The sequence below is a fragment of the Diadema antillarum genome, unplaced genomic scaffold, assembly GCF_040938485.1.
Source record: "Diadema antillarum isolate AM-2024a unplaced genomic scaffold, OU_Dant_1.0 seq00001734_RagTag, whole genome shotgun sequence".
Taxonomy (NCBI): Eukaryota; Metazoa; Echinodermata; class Echinoidea; order Diadematoida; family Diadematidae; genus Diadema; species Diadema antillarum.
In genome coordinates this window covers 122,526-150,344 of record NW_027272419.1, presented here as the reverse complement: position 1 = coordinate 150,344, position 27,819 = coordinate 122,526, and the positions used below count along the sequence as shown (strand labels likewise).

Here is a 27,819-nt window from a genome sequence, read left to right as displayed (position 1 = left end):
GAGAACCTACTCCCACGGGTGCCTATTAAACCTGATGACTATGATCTCCCCCTCCCCAAATAATAACAATGATGATAATAATAATAATAATAATACTAATAATGATAAGGATAATGATAATAATGATATAATAATAACAATAATAGGAGCAAAAATTGTAGGCCTAATATTAATTATGATAATGTACAATCTGAAGCAGATGTAGTTCTATATTAATATCATATATCAAGCCAAGTTTTGGTGATAAAAAAAACAAGGAGGGAGCAAAATTATGAAGACGAAAATATCTTATTTTTCTGTCATAACGTGGGGAAAAGAAACATGAAAAAAAAAAACACAAAACAAACCGAGGCCTTGAGACCAGCCGTGGATTCCCGCGGGTGCCCGCGTGGATGCAAGAGCAGGGGGTAATCAAAGTCATAGTGTTAATATCTTCCCGTTTCGACGGGAACAACCTGTGGGCAGAACTTTCGGGGAATCTCATTTGCGTTTTTGGTAATTTTTCCCTGAATGTTTTTGTTTTTTGCCCTGCGGAGGTGGAAATGTGTGTGTGCGTGAGGGGGGAGGGGGGAGGGGTGAGTGGCAACAAGACAACTGTTGGACTTCAACGGGTGCAAATAACCCCTCGAAACTCAAGTTCTATAATAAAAGCAAGTAGTGGCGGGAATGATCCCTACCAATGGACCGGATCGCCTGGCATATACTACAAAAATGTATTATAAAATTTCTGGGAGGGGTGGTCATTTAGAAGACAGCACAATTAACGAAAGAATGAGAAGACTTTTCTTTTTATTTCTTCAATAAAAATGTGCAACATCATATTATGAGGAAAAAAAAAATAAAACCCCTCAGACCCGTGGATTTCCACGGGTGCTGCTAGTTTAGTAAATAATTGTTTAACTGAATCCTGCATGCTCCAAATGTAATAGTAGTTGGACATTGTCAGAAGCATAGAACAAGCATGTTACATTGTATGATGATATTGTTGATGCCAGCAGAAATTTTGTGTAACTAGATAAGTTCTGTGATAAAGGACACCATTTAAAAAACTGTTGGAAATTAATTCATTGCTTACAAAGATTAAGCTGTCATTCAAACAACAGAAGTCATGACTGTCGGTCCACACAATTTTTGTAATCCTGCCTGGTCTCTGTGTCCTTTACATAGGGGACAAATATGGCAATGTGATTCACCTGTATGAGCGTGACTGCTCCGTCCAGCGGAGGCATCAAAAGCTGGTCGAACTGGCCCCGGCCCCCCTCCTGGACCCCGTCCTGCGGGACAAGATGACCTCAGACGCTGTCAAGCTCTGCCAATCAGTCAACTATGAGAACGCAGGAACGGTGGAGTTCCTGCTGGACCAGGAAGGCAACCACTACTTCATCGAGGTCAACGCTCGGCTTCAGGTGGAGCACACCGTCACGGAGGAGATCACAGGGTAAGAGGGTCAGGCTGTCTTTGACACCTCAAGCATCATTGTGAAGGGGGCAGTGTTTTTCCACACTTCAATCGCACCATGCCACAAACCACTGTGGATGATTGTGCAGTTTATCATCATGAGGACTTGCATGTCATACTCATGCGCAGTCAACTTTGTGATGTATACAGTTTTGATTCTGAAGCCATTTGTTTGAAGAAAAGTTAGTCATGAACCTAATGAAGATTGGCTTGATGATGTTGGATGAAAGGAGAGAAATATTGATGATGATGATGATGATGATGAAACAGCATTTGTATGGCGCCATTTCTATGTAGAAACATTCAAAGGCGCCCAGCTCCCAAAAAGTGTCACACATCATTCCCAAAGTTGCTGGAAAAGATAAGTCTTCAGTGCAGACTTGAATGTATTGAGGCTGCTGCAATTGCAAAGCTGGACTGGTAGAGAGTTCCACAGACATGGTGCAACAGAAGAGAAGGCTCTATCCCCGTACATATTGCATGACATTGGGTGAGAATGATAAGGGCGTGAAGTTGCCACTCAGCCCATGGTGTTCGAGGCAACTTAACACCCTTCTCATTCTCAGCCGATGATAATGGGTTGGGCTTCCTGTAACTCAAAATGCTATAAAAACGAGGGGGGGGGGGGCTATTACTGTCAGCACATCACCATTGATTATGTCCTCAGTGCATCAGATGTCTGTCAGCCTACCATAAGGCTACTTCCTCATGCACAGCAGCTTGTGTTGCATGACAACAACCTCGGGTGATTTTAGACCAGGTATTATTTTTTTCCCTATTGCATGCTCATGTTGCTTTTCAATCTGACCACAGACTTTTGGCATTTCGTGTGCACCTAGGGTTGATCTGGTACAGTCTCAGATCAAGATTGCCGAAGGCTACAGTCTTCCTGAGCTGGGCCTCTCGCAGGATGATGTCCATGTCCAAGGCAGCGCCATGCAGTGCCGCATCACGACTGAGGACCCCGCCAAGAACTTTCAGCCGGACACTGGCCGCATAGAGGTGAGAGGCGGACGGTGTCTGTCAAGCCTTATGAAACTGATGTGCCTTGTAAAATGTTGGAACATTCATTTGTTGCAAAAATGTGAATTTGATGGTGGTAATCAGATGAGGCAGGTTAAAGACTTCCTTATGCCCAAAAGGTTTGCATTTTGGCATGTTCTCAAAAAGAGGAACTTAATTATTCTAGCATGCTGAGCAGTTTTTCCCAACACTAAAAGTAATATAGTATAGCCAATCTGGCCACTCACAAATTTCACTCTTTAAATCATGTAAGGGCAATTTTTATGCCTCCGCAACGAAGTGGCCGGAGGCATTATGTTTTCGGGTCGTCCGTCCGTCCGTCCGTCCGTCCGTCCGTCCGTCCGTCCGTCCGTCCGTACGTCCGTCCGTCCCGTTTTGTTTTTGTCGATATCTCAAGAACCATGTGGTGGTTTTACATCAAACTTGGTATGAGGGTATATCCTTAGGGGATAATACTTTGTGTGGATTTTAGGGTCACAGGGTCAAAGGTCAAAGGTCACAGGTTATTTTGTGAAAAAAAATGAAATTTCATGTTTTTCTCCATATCTTACAAATGGTTCAAGGTATCTTCATGGAACTTAGTATATATGCTTGTACCGATGGGCAGTGATTATCTAGGGAAGTTGGGGGTCATGGGTCAAAGGTCAGGGGGTCAAAGGTCAAGGTCATCTCCTCAAAATATTACCACTTTCCTTAAAGGACAAGTTCACCTTTATAAACATAAGGATTGAGAGAATGTAGCAATATTAGTAGAACACATCATTGAAAGTTTGAGGAAAATCAGACAATCCGTTCAAAAGTTATGAATTTTTAAAATATTTTGTGCAGCAACCGCTGGATGAGAAGACTACTGCAGTGTATGAATAACTTGCGTACAACAATATAAGGAAAATATAAAGAGAATTTCACAAAATTCCATCTTTTGAAAAAAGTACACATTCCCCTGTCTCGTTACCGACAGATGTTATGGGCAATATTATTCCCCCTGCCTTTAGAAAGAGGCAAGTCAAGAGCTCTTTTATTATGCGAAAAAAGTGAAAATATGTTGAATTTTCTTTTACATTTTCTTTATACTGTTGTACGCGTATGACTCACAAGCTGTAGTAGTCTCCTCATCCAGCGGTTCCAACACAAAAATTTTAAAAATTCATAACTTTTGCATCGATTGTCCAATTTTCCTCAAACTTTCACTGATGTGTTCTACTAATATTGTTGCATTCTCTCAATCCTTATGTTTATGAAGGTGAACTTGTCCTTTAAAATGCAATATGCCTGAAGGTTTTTTTTTTTTTTTAACTTGATGTATGGCATGTATTACCCAATATACATTTTGGGGGAAGTTTCTTGCCAAAAGGTCAAAGGTCAAAAGGTAAAAGGTCAAGTGGAAGTGCTAAATTGCACTTTTTCCTCCATATCTTGAAAGTAACTCAAGGTATCATCATGAAACTTACATATTTATGCATGTTCAACCTAACAGTGATTCTCTTTGGAACTGTGAGGTCAAAGGTCAAAGGCCAGATTTAGATAATGCTATTTTCCCATTTGATACTGAAATTATACTTTTTCTCAATACCTTCAAAATTACTCAATGCATAGACTTATAAAAGGGTCAAAAGTCAAGTAAAAATCATCAGTTCCCTAAATACCTGCACTCTGACATTTTAATCATTCATCCAATTGAACCTAGTTCTAGGAAAGTGAACATTCAGCACATTTGTGTCAAACCTGTCATTTTAATATTTTGCCAATTGTTTGAAACTGTCATCACACATTGTCAAGACATTGTACTATAGACCTATTAGGAGAACCATGCATTATGGCGGAGGCATATCAGTAGCCGTAGCGATATATCTAGTTTTTTTTAAAATCGCTTTTATTTTTTCATAGCTTCATTTAAACACATTATCAAAGACACTGGGAGCACATAGCGCTATGCAACTCATACCCCTTTTACACCAGTCTCATACCCCTTTTACACCAGTCAGTTGGGGTTACCCAGGTTATTCGACAGGGATTCAGATGTAGAACATCCATGATAAATTTTCATCAAACTAGCGAATGAGCTTCCCATTCAATTTCTCTTGTCTGCTCTTCTGCAGTGGAAGTATGTTACGACGCGACAGCCCACATGACATGGTGGTATGCTGATGTGTGCTTTTCACTGGAAGTTTTTCACTCTACAGGGTCACCTGTGAGTTCCTAAGGACACTCTAGTTTACCAGGGATGGTTCAGGGTAAAATTTCTGCGCTGTCACCTGGCATTTCACCCAGGATTTCACCTGCAAGATCTTTCATACTGCAAGATCTCCCAGGTTTATCAGGGATATCTTGGGGGAAATTTGCTAAGCTTGATAAGGGTATTGGATATTTTTATAACCGATATCATTGTATAAAAAAAAAAAAAAAAAAAAAAAAAAAAAACGTACCTCTGGGAGTTGATATGTCGCCTTTCGTCTATGATACTTCTATGTGATGGATGAATCCATCTCAAAACTTTACATGCTTGTTATACATGAATTACCTGAAACTGCATGTATTCCTAGGTATTCCGGAGCGGTGAGGGCATGGGGATACGTATCGACAGTGCTCTGGCGTTTGCTGGTGCCATGGTGTCTCCTCACTACGACTCGCTCCTCGTCAAGCTCATCTCAAGGTCGAGGGACCACCAGAGCTCGGTGCGCAAGATGTTGAGGGCGCTGGCAGAGTTTAGGATCCGAGGAGTCAAGGTGAGGAAAAAAAAAGAGGGGAGGGGCATTTGTGTGAATGCAGGACCTTTGTCCTTTGTTGAACATTACAAAGTTTATGTTTATTTGTATGGTGATCAATGCAATGCACATGCATACATGTCAATATGGGCTTGAGGATTTGAATCAGCAGTGGACACTTTTATGACTCAACGATGGATCTCCCAGAAAGTTACTAAATTGGGACATGTATCTTATTTAGTGTGTAGGAGCTGATATTATGAAAGCAGTATTTCCTTGCATAGAAAGGAATTAATGATGTAGATTGCATGATGTGTACATTTCATACAATTTTGAGAAGTTATTTGTTAATAGATTACTTACATTTTTATGTTGATGTTTTTCTACTTTCATGTAAATTTTGCATATATGTTATTGAGATGGAGAAGAAATAAAATGACTTCAATTTGAACTACTAATAGAACACAGAAAATGTTTTCTTTCTTTATAATCATCTGTATGGACTTAATCTTGGAGATATCAAAGGCAGACATTCACTCTGTGCAAAAAGAGAAAAAATAATAGAAAAACTGAAAGCGTGGGGGAAAAGTGCAATATAAATTTGGATAACGAGGTAGTTTTTCAAGGAGACCTGTAAGTGTTGTCTCTCTGGAACATTGGTGTTGTCATTCACTCTCTCAGTAAATTATTTTCTTTGGCAGACAAACATTCCATTTCTGGAGAACGTACTGAGGCACGAGCAGTTTGTGTCAGGGCAGGTCAACACGTCCTTCATCGACGAGAACCCCAGCCTCACCCAGGAGTTTATCCCCAGCCAGAACCGGGCCCAGAAGCTCCTCTACTACTTCAGCAACCTCCTGGTCAACGGTTCCACCACGCCCCTGGCTACCGGGCTCCGCCCAGCCAACGTGGCCCCTCCCATCCCAGAAGTTCCCTTCAGTAAGTCACGCCTTAGACCTCTTTTCTTCGTGTTGTTGTGTTTTTGTTCTGTTCTGTGCTTGGTTGGTAGCTGTCGTTTTTTGTTTGGGGTTAATAAGTTTGTGATTGTATTTTCCTTTTTTTAGACACCCTGCTTTGCCCTAGTAGTGAGTTCTTGTGAGATTGTACCTGCTCTCTGTGGTTTGTGGAGACTACCAAGTCATAATAGAGTACCAATGTGATGTCATAGCCATTCATTGCCATGGAAACTTACTGGTTAAAACAACCTCACCTGGCACAATTGTTCATGCGCGCACCTGATTCCACCCCAAGCTATAGCAAAAGACTGACATCATCAAATTGGTACTCTATAATGCTAAACTCTAATTGAAAATGCTGTGGTGTGAAAGTTTCTCCTAATCGTATGAGTGGTAACAGTGAACTCAATGGATTGTGTGGCACTCTTCTTCATTAACAGAACAACAACAAAATGTTTGTCATGAGTACCAGTTCGAAGTCTTGTAATTGTTACTCATGATTCACCAAGTTGTTGTGGTAAATACAGAAAGGCAAGTAGTGTTGGAGACTATGGTAGTTTGAGAATGTGTATGTGTTCCCTGTCTGAATCATGCCTAACACCTTCAAGTTGCAGCCATTTTTCTCTGTTGCAAATGAGACAGTATAGTGAGGTATTATTAATCTGAACCAGTCTCTGCACAAGTTCGACCAGTGTGTCATCAATCTTTCAGGCTTCTTGTACAAAGCCAGTAGCTTGTGAGCTTAGGCTACATTTGATACCGAGTTGCTCAAAACTAATATTAACTTTGATTACATTTAACAGGCACAAGAAATTGTAGAGCAGAAAAAAAAAATCCACACCATGCACTCAAGAGGTATGATAGTTTGCTCACTTTGCAAACGTAAATATTTGTTTCCGCTGTATTACAGGTCGACATGGCTTTGGTGAGTTATGCAATGATGTTGCCGTAATACCTAATACTGTTTGTTCTGACTTTGGCTGACTCTTTTTTTCTGCTATTCTATGGGAGCTGATTGACACAGTTAACTGAATTTGCTTTTACTGTTTCACAGATTTGTGTTTTTGACAATTTCTTACCTTTTGCCTTATAAAAACCAGGCAAAATATGAGGAATTGGCAACATCTGTGAGGCCTACATCAATGGTAGCACTAAAATACTTTGGTTGTGATAATTACTTTTTAATGGACATGCTCCTACTTTTGTGACTTTTACTCGTGTATTGTTTTTTTTTTTTGCATGCAACTGCACGCGACATTTTCCACTAGGTTAATGCCATCAAAAAGTGACAGAATTCCTACATACATTGGAAAATGATATCTGAAAAATGTGATGTTTCATATTACGCCATGGCTTTCCACTGTCCAGCAGCAATGCCTTGTTAGGTAGGGTAAAAAGAGGAGAAATATCTCTTGCCATGTCTCCATAGACATCAGATATTAACCCCTTGAGGACAAGTCCCGAGTATACTCGGGCAAGCATCTATGGGAAATGCGTGTTGTAGCAAAATCAAACCGTCCTCAGTGGTTAAGTGGGTCAACTTTCATCAGGGGCACGGTGACACTTGAATTCACAACAATATGGACGAGACTTCAGCATTGCTGTAACAACTTCAGACTTAGGGAAACTGTTCAGGCATTATTTGAGGCATTAAACAGATGAGCAAATTCAGTTACTGTGTAGGGGAAAACTCTTGCAAAGGTACATTCTAATATTGATGAGCTGATGCATTCTGTCGGCACTTCTGGTGTTTCACTCTCTTGCACTTAACATGTTAGTTAATTTAGTTTGCTGAGCATCTAGCACTACTAGCTGACAGTCTGGCATTTGGATGTCAGTTTATTATTCATGCCACCTGTGCACTCTGATTCATTTGCTGTCAGTCTCTCTCCAAGTTCTGAATAATTATGTATATGTATTATCTATCTGTTAATTTTTACTACATTGTAGTCACTTGTAGGTAAAAATATTGAATAGTCTTAAGATTCATATCTATTCCTCATTATTTGGACTAGTGCTTTAGTTAGCTACATAGCATTTAACTGAATTATCCTGAGCAAGGAGTACATATATATGCCATGTGTATTTCTTTTGTTTCAGTTTCAACTCTTTTGCACAAAAAGTATTGTCTACCAACAACCAGTTGAATAATGTACGGCAAATTGCCGATGGCCAGTGGGTATTTTGAGTGCTGGTGTAGACTTTAATCCATCTTGGCAGCCAACCTGGTCACTGCTCTGCTCTACTCTGCTCTGCTCTTTGGGACAGACCCATTCTGCCTATTTTTAACTAGACATAATGTGTATTCTCTTCTTAGATCCTGAGCAGTGCAATGATAACTGTGGTCATGCATGGAAATACATTGTATATTCTCTCTTCAGATCCTTAGCAATGCAGCGTTATCTGTGGTCATGCTTAGACAGACATATATTCTCTCTTCAGATCCTTAGCAGTGCAGCGTTATCTGTGGTCACGCATGGACAGACATTATGTACTTGTATTCTCTCTTCAGATCCTAATAGCAATGCACTGAAAGCTGTGGTTATGCATGGCTGCCTTCTGTCTGTAGTCTCCTATTAGTGCTGTGAAAGGGGGGCTGAACCTGTTTCCTAATCTGCCATGCCTTTTATGCATATACCTGTGCAATGCTGTTCCTTTATCTCTTGAGTAGGGGTCAACAAACTCTGATCTAACAGCCATTCATGTGACCCCACATGACTGACCGTTAGTGTACCAATCATGCAAACATGGATTTAAAGGGAACAAGGGCTTACGCAGCCTTTGCATTCTATATAGCAGCAGCAACAACAACAACAAAATTATTAAACAAAACATGTGCTGTCCTCTTTGTCATTGTGAAGAGTTATGAGTATAAAGTTGGAGTAATTGTTGAAACATTCTTATATGCAGCCCTCAAGTCGTACAAAAGCAGGTAGATTCTCTTCCATCAATCTGTATTTTTGCCTTTAGTATAAGTGCCCTTTAAGTAGAAAACGACAAACTCCCAAGATATTGAAGTCTGACTTTGCAGATTCTGAGAGCATTTTGAACGTGTCCTCTTTCCTGATGTTATAGATAAACTTCTTTTGGGAGAAAGTTATGTGATGGTACTGCCCCCCCTTCCCCCCTCCCCCCCCCCACCCCCCTAAAAAAAAAAAGAGCAGGTGATGGGAAATCTTCACCAAAGAGAGAATTTGTTGATAAGTGTTCACAATCAAGATGATACCTAACAGCATAATGTCGCTAATGTGTATCTTGTGAAGCTAGTGGGGAGACTGACTTTCCTTGACATGGATCGAATTAAAGACAAATTTGACACCATATTTGACTATCTTAGGTAGATTACCAGAGATAAACATGCTTGAAGCATGCTTTCACTTGAGTATGAAAAAAATAACATTGGACACAGACATATTATGGAGACTCACAGTCATGTGACCAAGATAGCTGCATTATGATTCTTTCAGAAGAGCATCCTCTTTACAGCTGACTCACTGGTCTTTGGATAGCTGTGTCTTTCTCGATATACACTTGATTATGCATAATATTCTTTGATCAGCTATTGGTTGTATTGCTTTCTGTTATATGTCATGCATTCCTAAAATCTTGCCAATGGTCTTTGATGTAAATATAGCTGGAGGCATGGTTTGTAACTGTTTCAGGTAAAAGTATTATAACAATGTGCTCTTAGCAAACCTTTCTGGCAACCGATTTTGTCACTTAACAATCTTGATCAATCATGACAACCGTGAAATTTGTAAATGATGTCTGGCGTTACAGAAATATAACATGTATCTAATCACCTGGTACTGCCCCCACCTTAGACCAGAGCCCGCCCACGGGTCACCGAGACATTCTGCTGAGGGAGGGGCCAGAAGCCTTTGCCAAGGCGGTGCGAAACAATCCCGGCCTCATGCTCATGGACACCACCTATAGGGATGCCCACCAGTCGCTACTGGCAACCCGCGTCAGGACCTACGACCTGAAGAACATCTCACCCTTTGTGGCCCACAACTTCCAGAACCTCTTCAGCTTGGAGAATTGGGGAGGTGAATTTGTCTTTTGGATATCAGTAATGATGTCTTGATATTCTGTCTGATGGTGAAAATGATCTTTGGTTTTGTTTTGTTTTGTTTTGGTTTGGGGGGGGGGGGGAGGGGGGGGTGCCACACCCTTGCTTTACTTCAGTGTTTGTGTGTGATGCAGAATGGTAAATGTTGAAATCTGTACTGTGTCCCATTTATGTGGACAATATGCTCAAATTTTATAGGATCCTGGAAGGTGTTACAACCAATATTGACAATAAAAACTTACAAAAGTACAGATTTTTCCTGGAAATGAAAAAGAGACAAAATGCACAAACATTCATGTTTTGCAAAACAAGATTGAATTAATTGCTGTATTGCCATTTCACCTGGATATTCCTTTGAGTCTGTGAGATGTTCTCCAAAGTAAGTTAAAAAAAATATACAAAGGTCAAAGTGTCATGATATGAGGATAGGGGTTAGGAATGGTTCCAGGCACTCTCCATCAAATATCATACTTAAACAATGTCACTTTGAATTAATATGATGCTGAGAGTAACTTTTCAATCATAATCCTGTGAATCTGAATACTCCATAGAATTTGTCTTGAGACAATGCTAATAATAAGATGATGATAACGGGTGATCCTTTTGCAGGTGCCACTTTTGACGTAGCGATGCGATTCCTCCACGAGTGTCCGTGGGAACGACTGGAGACCCTGCGAAAACTCGTCCCCAACATACCGTTCCAGATGCTGCTCAGGGGGGCGAACGCTGTTGGCTACACCAGCTACCCAGATAATGTGGTCTACAAGTAAGTAGTTCCCACATAGTCAGTGCTCATTGAACTCCCAAGGCAGAAGGTTCCAGAACAAGAAAGTTAGGAGGAAAGAACAAAATTGGCACAAGAGAATGAGAAGTATGTCAGTTCAAGAGCACTTTACCCCCTCCCCCTTTTTTTTATTGTTTAATAGCAACATGATTCCAAACCAACCAAAACAACAAAATGTTGAATTTGTAGAATGAAAATATCATTTGAAAAAGCTTTTTAATGAGTATTGCTGTTTGCTGTTTCTGTTTAAGTGCAGTTGTTGGTTGCAAGAAAAGAGTATTTGCTCACTGTTGAGCATCTCTTTGATATGTGTTGTGCAGTTCTTGTTTTTCCTGTGTTTTTGTACGTGTTTGTCAAGCTGCATTCAGGCATGAGTACTGAGTTTGAGAGGGCATAAAATCTTCGAAATGGACTTTCTGCTGTCCGAAATATTTTCTGCGTGACTCTGCTCTTGGATGTGAGAAACACACTGCTCTCTTATACATCCTCCAAAGACAGTATGTCCATTTGTAAAAAAATTCTGTTGATGCGAATTTCAAAGAGAATAATAAGTCATTCTCTCTGTGATGAAAGCAAAGGATGAGTTCTAATCAAGTGATGGGACAGTCACATGACCAAGAAGGAAGGGTTGAGCTGCCCATAGAATGCTGTGTGAGTTGAGCTTCAGACCAACCTAGTCTCATGCCTTACATTGAGACTCATACCTCAAGAGTCTTTCTAATGCTCACATGCCTAACAAGCCGTTACTCGCTTCTCTTCACAAAAGACCCTCAAAATACAAAAACAAGGATTTCCAACCACCAATATATTTACGTTTTGAGAAATATTGTTCTTATCAGAATAAGCCTAAATATTATGTATACAGCTGTAGTGTACGCAAGATTACACAATTTACAGATTAAAAATGCCAAAGCTCCTGACCATGGGAGTGGAGATAAGACCCTCATATACCCTTGAGAGTACGCATCTGCGTAATGTCACACCATGCTAGTTCTCTGACTGTGGCACCTCTGGAGCTGTGACATCATATATATCAGATGCTTGGGCACATTTTCACCCCAATTAGTGGGGTGGCTTAGTGAAATTATCGTGACACGGCGGACAAAAGCATGATTTTTTCACCAAAGGTACTTCATGATGTATCTTCTCAAAAAATAGGGTGCTCCAAGAAAATTGATGCTGGGAAGGAGGTCAGAGGTCAAAGGTCAATGACCTTTATTTGTGAAATTGGTTTTTTGACTATTTCTCAGGTCAGGAATATCCAATCTGGATAAAACTTGGCAGGAAGAATATTGAGAACAAGTAAAATATTTTGATTGAATTTGGAGTGAATTTTCCAAAGGTAAAAGGTCAAAGGTCAATGAACTTTTTCTAAAAATCATGTTTTTGTTTATTTCTCGAGGGAGGAAGATTCAATTTTCACAAAATTTGATATGAACGTTGTATAGAAGGTACCAAGAGTATAAACCAGGGGTCAAATATAATTGTTGATTTGTGCGTTGCCATGGCAACCCAAAACTAGGGTTTTTATTGAAGTTAGTTACAGGAGGCTATTTTCCAGTTTGGAAGAGATTCCATTTGAATAGGTACAACTGATCGACGGGATGTATAGAGGTTTGAAATACTTTTCATTAGTGTTAAGTGGTATGTTGCCATGGCAACTATATATATAGATTTTGGTTAAACTTAAAGGAGACTTCAGAACTTATGAATTTGAAGAGATTTCCATCAGGGTTGGTATAATTGATCAACAAAAAAGTCGCCAGACAAAGATTTGTCACCTTTATAGCATGTGGGTTGAGTGAATGCAGCAACAATAGTAGAACACATCAGTGAGAGTTTGAGGAAAATTGGACAATCCGTTCTAAAGTAATGCATTTTTGAAGTTTCTGCTCATGCAGTCGAGGCTGGATGAGAAGACTACTATACCTTGTAATGTCACATGTGTACAACGATATAAAGAATGAATAAAGAAAATTCAACATAAATTATTTTCGCTTACAAAAGGATACTCGACTTCTCTTTCAGAAGGCAGGGGGAATAATATTACCCTTGACATACGTCAGTAGCAAGTCAAAGAAACTATGTGAACTTTATTCAAAAAGTATGGTTTTGTGAAATTCTTATTTTATTTTCCTTAGAATGTGCGCATGTGACATCATACACTGTGGTAGTCTTTTCATCCAGCCGCGACTGTGCAGATACCTGAAAAAATCATAACTTTTGAACGGATTATACGATTTTTTCCAAGCTTTCTGTGATGTGTCCTACTAATATTGTTGTATTCACTGAATCCATGTGTGCATGAAGGTGGACTTGTCCTTTAAGGACAGATTCTGAAAGAGCAGACTGTAAGCTTTAAAATGATGTATCACACAATTCAAAGGGATTCTCCTAACCTATCTAAATAATAATACCGGTACTGGAAAGAAAGCACACACTCTGGATAAGTATGAACTGAGAAAAGAGGCTGCATTGTCTATTATAGCGTTTAATCTTTACCAAGCTGTCTCATGTCAATATGTTCGTCTTTTCTCCCCCCCCCCCCCCCCCTCCAATTTTCATTTGAGTTTGTCATTATTAATTTTTGATGATAAGAACGATGCCACAAGGCATTGTTTCTTAAAAATGCTTCAACTGCTCCTTCAGGTCCAAAATCTACATCAATATATATAATTTTCCTGATCTCCTCAACATTTTCCAAAAATAAAGCATACACCTTTTATGCATTGAGTCCTCCTTTTTGTGGATAATTAAAGGCAAAAACCCAAAATTAGTGCTTGAAAATTGTTCTTAAGTGTGAGTTACGGATAGAAAGAACCTCTGTAAAAATGAATCTGTATAATCAATGTTAAGTATTGTTGATAACACAAAATGTGAACAATATTTCTATGATAACATGTTTCCAGACTAAACCGTCCGCATTTATGCTTTAATGAGAAAAATACTGATATCTCTTTATATGTTTGCTTTGATTGCAAAAACTGTATAAAAATTATGGTAGGATGTCTTGTGATACAACAGGGGGGGGGGGCATTTCATGAAGCAGTTTGGTCAGATATTTTTCTGACAAACTGTTACAAACTACAGAAATCCTTGCATCTGATTGGCAGAGAGCAAATTTGTCCGACAACTTGTCAGACAAAATGCTTCATGAAATGCCCCCAGACCTACACATATTATGCATAAAATGTGATATCCTGAACATTTTTTTCAAGTCACTCTCCCAAAAGTGTATAGGACCTTTAAGTTTTTCTTGTTTTTGTTCCTGGCAGATTACTAGTACACAAATGCTCCAATCCATGATGACCTAACAGAAATTAAGGAAATTAAAATGAATATACTGAAAACCAAAACTACAGATACTAATAACTTACTTCATTCTTCTCTCCCCACCCCACCCCTTCTTTTTGGTTTCTTGATATACTAGATCTAGCTGACTTTGATAATTGTCATTATGTAACATCATCTTCAATTGACAAGGCAAAAAACTTAACAATCATTTCATTATGCTGCTGGACTAATGGGGTTAGTTGAACTATATTGTTTTTAATGTACTATACTTTTTCCTCCTATCAATCACATGTATTTTGGTGAAATGTATTTTGACATAAAGCATCATAGAATCAACCGCCTTTGGGGTCGGGAATTTTGTCATATTATATTGTGATTTAGATTCTGCTCTATACCGATTTTGTTTTATTTCTATCAACTTTTTAAACTTCCCATAGACTTTGTTCACCAGCCAACTACATCCCACCCTCTTTGGATAATGTGAACCAATCAAACATTGCTTTTACTTTTTAATAACATGTCTATACATAGCTATCAGACCAAAAATATTCAAACCGCTTTAAGTCTTTATGAGTGAAATTACAAATATCAATATATTTTTAAAAATATTCAAATTGTCTAAATTCAACTTCATCTATGAAAACAAACTTTTAACCTTTTTAAACATTTGAATAACCCCCATAAGAAATAAGAAACATATAGAGAGGGGAAGTGCGGACAATAAAAATTGCTTACGGGAACCAGGTAATCCCTGCGCTAAACCTATGGAATTCACACAATCTTGGAGGAAACGGGTTAAATTTGTTAGGAAATATGTATGGCAATACCCAAAACCTTAAGTTCTCAATGGAATATGCAGCTCTTCTACTGGTGAACTAGTAGTGGTACTGGGAGAAAAAATGAGCTGTGACATAGTCCTACACCTGGCTAAGTCATTGCCCAAGATTTAAAGTATCTGAGCCAGAGTCACATGTCACTCTTTGCCATTTCTCTACAGGAGGTAGACAGTACTAAAAAAATCCTTTACCAGAAATTATATCAAATTATTTAATGAAAAGGTGCTTAAGAAAACTGGACTATTCCAACACACCTCCCTCAGGTCTGCAACACAGACTAACCACCTGTTACCATAGGAAAACCAGTAAAAATGGTGTATTACTGTAAACATGCACATAATATGTCGTATTATGGGTCTGAATTTTAAGACTAGCAACCATGTACATTGCATTGCATTGTACAGAAACGTGGCGAATGTCCTGTGTATAGTCTTTGAATTCAGACATTATTGTTATGTACAAATTAAGGGCGTTTTCTCATTTTTTCTGTTAGCGGATTTCTTGGAGCACCCCCTAATTTTGATCTTTATATATATACAAATGTCTGAGGAAAAAATGACACTTTTGTCCGGCGTGTCACGATTATCAGTATATTTGTCACTAAGCCACCCCACTAAATTCATTGTTTTTTAGTCAGCGCTTCTATTTAAAGTAAGCCTACCCCCCCCCCCCCCCCATGGTCTTTTTCAAATTTTGGTGAATATCTCTTGTAAATAGTGCATGACAAGATTTAAAGTAAGTGATGTTGAATTTTTTTATTTCCTGTTTGCAGGTTCTGCGAAGTGGCCCACAAGAGCGGGATGGACATTTTCCGTGTCTTTGACTGTCTGAACTACCTCCCCAACCTGATCCTTGGCATGGAGGCTGCCGGTGCATCTGGTGGGGTGGTGGAGGCAGCCATCTCGTACAGCGGTGACGTGTCGGACCCCACCAAGAGCAAGTACACCTTGGACTACTACCTTGATCTCGCCACGGAGCTGGTCAAAGCTGGAACCCACATTCTGTGCATTAAGGTACCTGTGTTGGATGTAAACAGTTTTTCTTTGTGTGTGTGTGTGTGTGTGTGTGTGTGTGTGTGTGTGTGTGTGTGTATTTATGAATGTGTGTTAATGTGTCTGTATGGATGTGAATGTGTGAATGTGTGTGTGTGTGTGCGTAATGGGCATACATGTTTATGTCTGGTGTGTGGGTAGAAATATACATGTGTGGCTATGTGCATGTTTCAGTCTTTTTTACAACTGTGCTTCTGAAAATTTGTGTTCATGAGCGTGTGTGTGTGTGAGTTTGTTTGTGTGTGGTGAATTTTGTATGTAGGTTGTGTATTTTGTTGTTTTTAGTGTGTACCATTTCTTGTTAATACATCTCATTTCATACTTGTAGGGGCTGTGGTGATTAAAAAGAAAACCCCAAAGAGGTATGCATATCAATACTAAGAAGTGTACTATGTATCTGATCCTCTCTATGTTATGTTCTGACATGTTTTGACATAACTAGTTTTTTGCATGTCCTGCAGAGCTGCAAAGTTGTTGTCACCACTGGTCTGAAATTGGATGACAAATATAGTGTAAATAAACTTTCAGGACTCCTTGTAGGAAGTGATTGTCTGTACCAAAATATAGTTCAGATTTGGAAATCAGGAAACATGGCAAGGCTATTGAACCGTATGTATGAAGATGATTGGAACAAAATAAATAGAGATGCGACTGCAATGGATCCAGGAGGGCAGGTTTGTAACATAAAACAGGGTGACACCAATTTGCTCTCTAAACCGTGAAATTATAACTTTGTTTGTAAACCCCAGGATATGGCGGGTCTCCTGAAACCCAAGGCCGCCACCATCCTTGTCTCCGCTCTGAGAGACCGCTTCCCCGACATGCCCATCCACATCCACACCCACGACACGTCCGGTGCTGGAGTGGCGGCCATGCTGGCAGCAGCACAGGCGGGGGCCGACGTGGTGGACGTGGCGGTGGACTCGATGTCTGGGATGACGTCGCAGCCCAGCATGGGTGCCGTCGTGGCCGCTCTGGAAGGCACCGACATGGACACCGGTGAGTGGCAGGATCAGGTGAAGTACAGTGCACTCCTGTTATAATGAAATTCTAGTTACAACGAAGTAAAAATTCAGGCTGCAACATTATCTGCGCTATGTTTTTTTATTGTTTGTTTGTTTTGTTATCACGAAATTTTGATAAAATGAAAGAAAACTGCCAGTCCCGAGGACTTCGTTATAACGGGAGTCCACTGTAGTACTGTGGAAATGGAAATTTTCACGGGATGGAAATTTTCACGATTTCGCACAACATGAAACTAGTGGAAGAATAGAAGCGCTTGAATTTTATGCTTGTTATAACATGTAATTTTGTTCTATATCTTTGATTTCAAGGTACATGTAGGTACATTGATAGGATAAAGCTGCTAATGTTATCACTTGATTTCTTCATATTTGCTAGTCGTGTAGTGTGAGTGACCTGACTGTCATGATGCTGCCCAGTTGTCTGTTACTGTAATAAGTCCTGCCAAATCCTTTAGCCACAGTGGCTGCAGTGAGGTGTTTTAAGTGCTTGCTCAGTTGTTGTGACCGTCTGTAAAAAATCAAAAACCTGCAGAATTCATATTACTTAACCGAGCGCAAAAAAATTACTTATGCCAAAATTTCCACCTACACAATAATGCTGAGACTCATTAGTTGCTTTGTTAGTCATACAGAAGGTCATCAAGTCATCAAAATGTGGTCTTCCAATAAGGATCATGTGAAAGAGAGTGAAATGGAAATCATTTATATACCTTTCCGCCATGATGCCCTGAATTCTGGTTGTCAGACTTTGCTATTTTTCGACATTGTCATGTATGTATGTCATGTTTGTGTTAAGATTAACATGCATTGATTAATGAGTGTGTGCTAAACTAAAATAGTACCACAGATAGTACCACTTCGCTACGATGTGCTTGTTAGGGACTTACCATAACAGGATGCCTTGGCTACAAGCCTGGTGTCCTCTTCAAGAGAAGATCTGCAATAATCATCAAGAATGAAGGAGAACAACAAACAGAAAATGATTCATAACTTTGATTATTAAGAGTTGTGCTATGGGTAACTAATCGACTTGTATGTAAATCACTCCTACTGTGGAATGAGACAAATTTGGAGCATTGATCTTGCTTGACAGGCGTCCCCCTGGAAGAAGTCTTCAAGTACAGCGCCTACTGGGAGGTGGCCCGCCAGCTCTACGCCCCCTTCGAGTGCACCGTGACCATGAAGAGTGGCAATGCCGACATCTACCGCAACGAGATCCCAGGAGGGCAGTACACCAACCTCCAGTTCCAGGCCTTCAGTCTCGGGCTGGGCAACCAGTTTGAGGAGGTGAAGAAGGCGTACGTCCAGGCAAACCGGCTGCTCGGGGACCTGATCAAAGTGAGTGATTAGGGCTGGAGGCTCCAATCGTATCAGGGCAATTACCCCCGAAGACAATTACCCCAAAGGGCAATTAACCCCCCCCCCCCCCCCCCACTAAATACTGGTTAGTGATAGGTTGAGAGTAAAGATTAGAGTTAGGGTTAAGTTTAGAATTAGAATTTGGATTAGGTTCAGGATTGGGATGAGGGTTAAGGTCAGGGGAAGGGTCTGGGGTAATTGTCCTATTTATTTATGTGTTATGAGACTGGTTGTGGATTCAATGATGTGATATATATGTAGTTATGGTAAATGCTTGAAATAAAAAGAACCCTAATGCAACAGGCTTGTACAAGTGACAAAGTGTGTAATCATCCCAGGTGAATACTTCATCACCTGCCAATACACACAGGTGCTCTTGGGAAGAACAAAACAACAACGACAGTAGAGTAAGAATGTATTCAAAGTCTTTAAAATCATGTTCGGTTGCTTGTGTCATTTGTAGATTGTTCTGTAAGATACTTACATGTAAGATAATGGCTTAGATGAAGATGACAATGTCAAAAGCGAGGAATTAGTAGTTTATTTCAAGGGTAATCTTAACCCGTTGGGGACGGGCTGATTTTGCTGCAACACGCATTTCCCATAGACACTTGCCCGAGTATACTCGGGACTCGTCTTCAATGGGTTAATTCTTGAAAAGGCCCTTACCTCATCTCAGAATTTCAGCTTCATGATCGCCATGCCAAAAATGATGTTTGACAATGAGATCATTACCTGCTCGTATTGAATACAACAAAAGTCTTCACTCTCCTGTGATGTTGCGTTGTCTCGTTGTCAAGGTAACACCATCCTCCAAGGTGGTGGGAGACCTCGCCCAGTTCATGGTCCAGAACAACCTGACAGCCGAGCAGGTGGAGGAGAAAGCGGATGAGCTCTCCTTCCCGTCGTCTGTGGTGGAGTTCCTGCAGGGATACCTGGGACAACCCTACCAGGGCTTCCCGGAACCTCTAAGGTCAAAGGTTAGATCTAGCATCTATGTAGGCATCTATGTGATATTTTCCTCTTTCGAAGATGAGAGAGATCTAGTGAGGTGGTAAAGTAGAGAGAAGAGCAATGCTGGTAATTGACAAAATCAACCACCAGTCATGTTGATTCAAAGTTTATTACGGTATGTATGTACATAGCCCCACTTCATGATGTATTTTCATGATAAGTTCTCCGTCAATTTCCTCCCATCGTGCAGTGTCTCGAGGAGAATACTGTATATGTCAGATATTTTGCTAGGTTGTCTTTTTTCGCGAATTTCGCGATTCGGTTGCTATTCGTGAAATTAAAACACCCCAAAATATAAATTCTCATCCCAATATGAATGAGTCGTCCACGCATATATTTCTTCATTCAGTACTTTACTCCACAATTGTGAATTTAACCACTTGCGAAATTGTTGGGAAGTCCAGATTCACAAAAATTAGACTCCCTAAAAAAAATGTGTATATAGTAATTTACCATCTTCAAATTGGCAAAAGAACTTGTCGGTTAATGTTTTCAGAATCATCTGCTTTAGCTGATCATGTAATATTATAATTCAGTTTGAAGAAGTTCCGTTTACCTGTTCATTTAAATAGGTCTCAATGTATACATTGTTTAAGTACAAAGTTAGGGCTTGGCTGCATTTTTATTTTTTTTTTGGCTATGGTTTATGTTGGAAAACTGTATCCTCATGCCTTGACTAGGTTCTTAAGGACAAGGTGCGCATCGACGGCCGACCGGGGGAGACACTGTCCCCCTTTGACTTCGACACTCACAAGAAGGAGCTGGTGGAGAGGCACGGCCCCAGGATACGGGACGTCGATGTCGTCAGCTCCGCCCTCTACCCCAAGGTCTTTGACGACTTTGCCAACTTCAAGAAAGACTTTGGCCCCGTCGACTGCCTGGACACCAAGATATTCTTGGTTGGACCGAACATTGCAGAAGAATTCAATGTAAGGTTCTCGCCCATTAAGTTGTCACTGTACCTCCAGATAGAGTGTGCTATTTGATTTCTTCACCAACTTTTATTGTTGGTACTTCGATTGTTAGAGGCATTGTAATATGTCTGCTGTGTGTCCAGTTGGCTAACTGGTTGTTTGGTCAGATTTTTTGTTTTAATTTCACTTGGATGATAGCTGAAAAAAGGATCTGTCATATTTTCACTAATTATGGAAATGAATGAAATAGGCAAGTTACTGGTAAGATATGAGGGGAGAGTTGTAATAAATGTGGAAAAGGGGAACGCCTTTATTTCGTATTGCTGAAACATTTGGGTAGATTGACACATGGCTTCGGTGTTGATAGAAAGTTCTTGCATCAAGAGATCTACAAACTTTAAATGTGGATGATAGGAGGGAATGGTTGTAAATGTGACCTTTCAGCTCACAACCTACCAAAAGTCACAGATAAGGATTCTCTGTTACGTACCAAATAGTCCTTTGGGTTGACCTATTCAAGTTTTTAAGGTTTGTCTTATATGGGAGAGTAATCTTTTCTCTCCCTGCTGTTAAAATTTTGGGCGTGAAAGGAAACCAAAATAGAGATATTAGCAGTTTTTGTGGACCATAGTTTTTATGCCTCCGCCAACGAAGTGGCCAGAGGCATTATGTTTTCGGGTCGTCCGTCCGTCCGTCCGTCCCGTTTTGTTTTTGTCGATATCTCAAGAACCGTGTGGTGGTTTTACATCAAACTTGGTATGAGGGTATATCCTGGGGGGATAATACTTTGTTTGGATTTTAGGGTCACGGGGTCAAAGGTCAAAGGTCACAGATTATTTTGTGAGAAAAAAGGTTGAAATTTCATGATTTTCTCCATATCTCGCAAATGGTTCAAGGTATCTTCATGGAACTTAGTATATGCTTGTTCCAATGGGCAGTGATTATCTAGGGAAGTTGGGGGTCATGGTTCAAAGGTCAGGGGGTCAAAGGTCAAGGTCAACTCCTCAAAATATCACTACTTTCCTTATATTTATGCAATGCCTGAAGGTTTTTTTTAACTTGATGTATACATGTATTACCCAATATATATTCTGTGGGAAGTTTCTTGCCAAAATGTCAAAGGTCAAAAGGTTAAAAGGTCAAGTGAAAGTACTGAATTGCACTTTTTCCTCCATATCTCAAAAGTAACTCAAGGTATCATCATGAAACTTACATATTTATGCATGTTCAACCTAACAGTGATTCTCTTTGGAACTGTGAGGTCAAAGGTCAAAGGCCAGGTTTAGATAATGCTATTTTCCCATTTGATACTGAAATTATACTTTTTCTCAATACCTTGAAAATTACTCAATGCATAAACTTATAAAAGGGTCACCAAAGTCAAGTAAAAATCATCAGTTCCCCAAATACCTGCACTCTGACATTTTAATCATTCATCCAATTGAACCTAGTTCTAGGAAAGTGAACATTCAGCACATTTGTGTCAAACCTGTCATTTTAATATTTTGCCAATTGTGTGAAACTGTCATCACACATTGTCAAGACATTGTACTATAGACCTATTAGGAGAACCATGCATTATGGCGGAGGCATATCAGTCGCTGTAGCGATATATCTAGATTTCTGAAAGGTGCTGCTTTCTCTTGGAAATAAAACATGTTTTCATTAATACTTCTGCACAGCAAGCCTTAGTGACCCTCATCTTTAAATCCTCTTTTCTCCCTTTTCTGTGAAACTTCCCCTTGTATATATCTCGTATTTCAACCACTTTTTGAATAGGTTAGAATGGTCCAATTTCAGCAAGTTATGTATCTTTTTTAATTGTAGAGCTTACTCTTTTAAAGCATGTGGAAAAGTGGAAATTCATTTTGGCCTGCTTTTTGTGGGTTTCGAGGTGGACCGTCACAAATGTAACATGAGTACTACCCCCTGGTGCTGCTGTCTTCCTAGGTGGAGATTGAGAAGGGCAAGACCCTCCACATCACCCTGCTGGCGATGGGTGACCTCAACAAGAAGACCGGAGAGAGGGAGGTCTTCTTCGAGCTCAACGGTCAGCTCAGGTCCGTGCTGGTCAAGGACAAGGCCGCTATGAAGGTAAGAGATGTCAGGAGATGACATTTTCTTATTCTTCCTCCTCCATGGGTCCATTTCATGAAGTCATCACATAAAAGTCTTTACATCAATCTCAGAAAGGCCACAGTCACTCATATGTAGCTATGAGAGTCTTTCAAAGAGAAGTGAAATCCATTTCATGAAGTCTCTCATACATTTGTCTCTAGTAACTTTTTCATAAGACTTTCATGAAATGAACCTCTGCTCCTCCTCTTCTCTTCATCTTTCTCCTTTTTCCTTTCTCCACTTTTCCTTTAGCTCTTGTTCTTTCTCCTGTTCTCCTTGCTCCTCAACCTCTTCTTATTATCTTCCTCTCCTCCTCTTTTCCCTTTCTCTTCTTGTTTGTCCTCCTCTATTAAACTCTTTTTCTCATTGAGACACATGATGTGGTATTCGGTATCCCAAAGAACCAAACAAAAGTGCTCCATTTTGATAAATGATTACTTTTTTTTGGGGGGGGGGGGGGGAGGGGGGAGGGGGTTACCCTTGGTTAGCAAAAATGTGTTATAATGTGATAGTAATGTTTAGTGCTTCGTATATGCAAGAAGATTTTGTTGTGATAGTAATATTTAATGCTTTATGCAAGAAGATTTGGTGTTAGTAATCACATCAACTTAATGAATGATAGTACCATAAATCCCTCATCTATTTTTTTTTTCTCCTTCTCTCTGATGACAGTATCATATATCATAATGCTAACGCCTTGCCACTTTAGTAGTTGTGTAGGCAGTGCATGCATGTGCAGCTCAACAGCAGCACTCAGCAGCAGCATGATCAGTACCACTGCACTATGCATTATCAGTCCACAGACGAAAATGAGTAATTATGGGCCATGTGTGTGGATTGAAATGGTTTCTTTCTAAATTACTTTTCAAATTTTAATAACATTTTTAGAAATAACAATAAAACAAAATCAATTATTATTATTGTTATTTGATCAAACATGTCATAACACTGATGAGTATGCTATGGGATAGTTATTGTGGATTTCTAAAGTTTGGCTGTCATGATAGCAGTGTGTAACTCTACATCGTAAGGACACAAGATTCCATTACAGAAGGTCGTAAACTTGGGCATGATGGTGCCTGGGATTTTGGTCTGCTGAATCATATATACATGTATGTTTGCAGGTTCATTTTAACAGGCAATGATGTGAAATACAAAATCATTGACATATCAACCCAATTCTCTTTTGACGCTCTTCAGGAGATGCACGTCCACCCCAAGGCCCAGAGGTCGGTCAAGGGATCGGTCGGCGCCCCGATGCCGGGAGAGGTCATCGACGTCCGCGTCCAGGAGGGGGACAAAGTGGAGAAGGGCGTGCCCCTCGTGGTCCTGAGTGCCATGAAGATGGAGATGGTGGTCAGTGCCCCCATCTCGGGTGTGGTGAAGTCCATATCGGTCAAGAAGGGAACGCCGGTGGAAGGTGATGACCTCCTTGTGGACATCGAATGAGGATTTCGGGGAAAAAGAATGGACTCTTTGGGAATGCAATGGGTGATTGGGTATTATGTTAGTTGGGGAAGTGGGTGATGCCAAGCTGGTAGAATGGGCCAAGGAGAAGCCACACCTGTAGTTCAAATGCTTTCCCCCTCATGGAAAATACTGATTATTAACCCACTGAAGACTAGCCCTGAATAAACTTGGACAGGTGTCTGTGGGGAAGGGCATGTTTTAATCAGCACGTCCTCAACTGGTTAAGGCCTCTTGTTTTAACACTTGCTAACCACATGAAAATGTAGTGCTAAAGGAAACCAAAAAACAAACAAACCTCAATGCTCATCCCATTAAAAAAAAAAAACCACACACACAAGCACACACCCACACCCAAAAGTCTAGTATGAAGTAAACAGAATGATGGTTGTAGCCATGCAAAGAAAAGTCTAGCAAGTGGCATTGTTTGCTGATGGGCAGGTTTCTAACAGCGTGCAAAGGGCAGGGCAGGAGTTGAGCGTTTGGATGGTGCTATCAGCTAAAAATGATGACAGTTACAGAGCTTCTGGGCTCTTGCTCTGTGAAAAGTGTATGTTCCCGTGGTTGCAAGTCTGATTTTGAAAGTGACAACGTTCATTGACTGTATATGATAGAGCAACAGTAATGCGTGGACATTGCACAATGTCATGAAGCAATATATTAACAGTTTGTTGTTGTTGGTGGTGTTTTTGTTTTTGATTTCAATTCATTGGCCAAAGTGATGGTGCTCGTGATATGTGCTGAATTTCAGAGACTTTTATATTTTGCTCAACAGAACCATTGTAGACATAATCACACTGAATCTCAAGGCAGTGCAACTCTTTAAAAAAATGAAAATTACAGTCCACTCTGAAATATGCTCAGTGAAGGTTTGCTGTTTTCTGTGTCTTATATGAGCCGAGTTTCCTGGTTTTCCAGTGCTATGCCATAGGGTGTGGCCGACAGAGTGCAGATGCAGCTTTGCGCAGAGCAAAAGAACAAACAAACGAAAATCCAAACCAATGCAGTATTGTGCCTCGGGGATTATGGGCACGTCCTGGTCAAGTTCAAGTTTAGCTGCATGGTCTGAACTTCAACATACTGCACAAGGAATTGTATATTTTGCAATATGAAAGAGGTTTGTTTTGTGCCATTTTTTTTCCAATCTCAGTTGGGAAACTTGGAACATAAACTGTGACATCTTAGCTTCCCACTGCCACTGCTGTCAAGAGGCAACATTAGAAATGTTATGAGTATTTTGCTACTGTACTCAGCCTGAGCTCAACAAGCTCAGTAGTCCTCTGTATGCAACTAATTCTGTGACAGAATCATAGTCTTGTGGCTAGCCTACAGGTATGCATGTGGCTGCAAGGAGGAATCCAAATGCAGAGTTGATGTTGTGTGACAAAACATTTCAATTTTCTGTTTCATTTTAGTGAGCGATCTCATTGCAAATTATCCCAGGAAACTTTGCACTTCAGTCAGCAGTTTCAACAGGGATGTTTGGGTTGTCTTGATATTATTCACACCCTTTGCCAGCAACTTTCACCAAACTGATGTGTGTGTTTGTTTGTTGTTGCTTTTTTTTTCTTTTGAAACATTGCAATGTTTCAATTGCAGTGTGAATGTCCCTTGTAATAGTGTTAAAAAGCAGCAAAACTGGGCACTAATACTCCCAAACAGACACCTAGCCCCGTCCTGCACGCCAATTCCCTGGTTCCAGTAGTGACAATTTGGAGGTCTTGAAATGTTCCGTCTCCCTCCGGTCAGGACCTTTGTGTTCTGCATGATGTTGGTTTACATCGGTATGTGAGAAGTCTCTCTGTTCTTGATCTACACTAGTGACATCTGTTGGATGTCATTTGGTCTCTTGATTTGGAAGATGCAGCTACGAGTGAATGCGGTTCGATGATTATATAACATTTGAACCGAGCCATCATTAGAAAAACTCCAAGAGTGACTTTTTTCTTTACTGAGACTGTGCCTCAAACATCTCTATTTTCATTTCATTTATTGCAATGGATTTCAAGTTTTTATCCAAGGTATTATGTGGCCTGTTTCTTGCATGGTGCTGAGGCTGTCAAGAAATACAGAAATTGAAATTATTTTTTTTATTTTCCAGTATTATATGTATATCAGGACATTGGATAAAATCTACCAAGTATGATTAGAGTAGGAAAAGCCCCTTGTGTGAACTTTGTGAAGTATGTAGCATTACAGCCATTATTTAGGTCATAAGATAACCTTGATTTGGAAACTTGTAACCTTTTAAGAACCTAACCATAGCCTTTTTTTTCTAAATCATGACTAAGAATTTAAAGTGTCTGAGAAGCATATGCAGAACGTATGTGCAGTGCTTGAGAAATTCTGACTTGCGTACCTTGAGGGACTTTATTTTTTTGAAACTTGAAATACTAGAGGGGCTGAGTTTGAAATATGTGGATCATGAGATCTAGGCTTTAGTGTGGCTGAGTCCATTTTTTTAAATGTTGTATGTACCATATACCAGATATATTATCTGTTTTGTTAATAATGTTACAAGGAAATGAACAGTTACAGAAAAAGCTTTATCTTTCGAACACACATAACTAACACACATACACAAAGTATTTTTAAGGCTCTATTGGTATGTGTTACCATGGTTGCCAAACAAAACAGCAACAGATGAAATTTTAAGCCTTTGTGTGTTTTGCGTGACGACTGATACAGGAAACCCTGTAGTGTTGTACACTTTGCTCAAAGTCTCTGGCACAAAAAGGGTTAGCCATCATTGTGATAAGACTGTCATCTGTTAATCTTTTAGTACTGCACATCCTTATACATCATTCAAAAGTGAATCACACATTTTTTTATCTCTATCATCAAGTACTCTCTGCTTTGTTTCTAATGATTCCAAACTATCTAAAAACATACAAACAAACAAACATGTATTATTACAGGTCTACCAAGTGTGATCCATATGCTGCCCATTTATATTGTGTGGTCCTTGTGGCTTTGTGTTGGAATATATAGAGGTTCCAGTCTAGATCATATATACTATATATTTCATAGTAATAAGAGGAGGTGGTGTCACAAAGTGATGTATGAGTTGTACATTGTATTTGTGTTTACATTGTGAATATGTTCCAATCTTGTGTTGATAAAGGTTTGATGTACGGCTAAATTTGTGGTGTAAATGCATTGCTCATTGTCATTGGACAAAAATGACCAGAGTTATTGATTCTATCAGATACTCTATGTATAGGTGGTAATCCCAAATTTGAGTAAGAAATACTCATTATGTTTGTGTCTCTATGAATTTTGTGAAAAGCAACTATTGATTACCCGGGTTAGACAAAAACAGATTAGCTTCTTGGCCATGTAGTTATGGTGTCAGTAGTAGAAGTAGCAGCAACTACATCTTTGTTGAGTATAGAGTAGCTGTCGTACCAGAAGATATTTTTTTTTGATTACATCCCACTCAACCGTGTGTGATTTCTTCTGACGTAAATCTACCAGGTATTTGCGGTAATTTCCATGAACCATTTGACCTCGAACCAACAGATCGGTGACGACATGATATTTGTGATTCCATGGGTATTCCAAATTTTGGTGTAAATTGTGCAAGGAGGACCAGTACTAACTGCCTGTGGACAGGGTTATAGTCAGTAAGAAGACTTAATAATTTAGTGCACTGGAGAATTGATATTGCATTGGAGGTAGGTTTTGTTTTGATGTGTTCTTTTTGTGGGTCTTTAATGTAGTTTCCTTTTTGTTTGTACTG

The 27,819-nt window shown here is 39.8% G+C and overlaps 1 protein-coding gene across 1 annotated transcript in view; it reads left to right on the top strand.

The window, feature by feature from the left end:
- Window positions 1-25,558, top strand: part of LOC139711931 (pyruvate carboxylase, mitochondrial-like) — a 39,886-nt gene extending 14,328 nt beyond the window's left edge. Inside the window, exons 6-19 of the mRNA XM_071623777.1 lie at window positions 1,168-1,438; window positions 2,298-2,460; window positions 5,025-5,207; window positions 5,888-6,125; window positions 7,053-7,067; window positions 9,967-10,191; window positions 10,824-10,980; window positions 15,901-16,141; window positions 16,930-17,179; window positions 18,299-18,543; window positions 19,365-19,544; window positions 20,259-20,507; window positions 22,443-22,586; window positions 23,811-25,558. Of these exons, the coding sequence (XP_071479878.1) occupies window positions 1,168-1,438; window positions 2,298-2,460; window positions 5,025-5,207; window positions 5,888-6,125; window positions 7,053-7,067; window positions 9,967-10,191; window positions 10,824-10,980; window positions 15,901-16,141; window positions 16,930-17,179; window positions 18,299-18,543; window positions 19,365-19,544; window positions 20,259-20,507; window positions 22,443-22,586; window positions 23,811-24,059 (2,810 nt within the window). The 3' untranslated portion in view covers window positions 24,060-25,558. The remainder of the gene's footprint in view (window positions 1-1,167; window positions 1,439-2,297; window positions 2,461-5,024; window positions 5,208-5,887; window positions 6,126-7,052; window positions 7,068-9,966; window positions 10,192-10,823; window positions 10,981-15,900; window positions 16,142-16,929; window positions 17,180-18,298; window positions 18,544-19,364; window positions 19,545-20,258; window positions 20,508-22,442; window positions 22,587-23,810) is intronic.
- The last annotated feature ends 2,261 nt before the right edge of the window (window positions 25,559-27,819 follow it).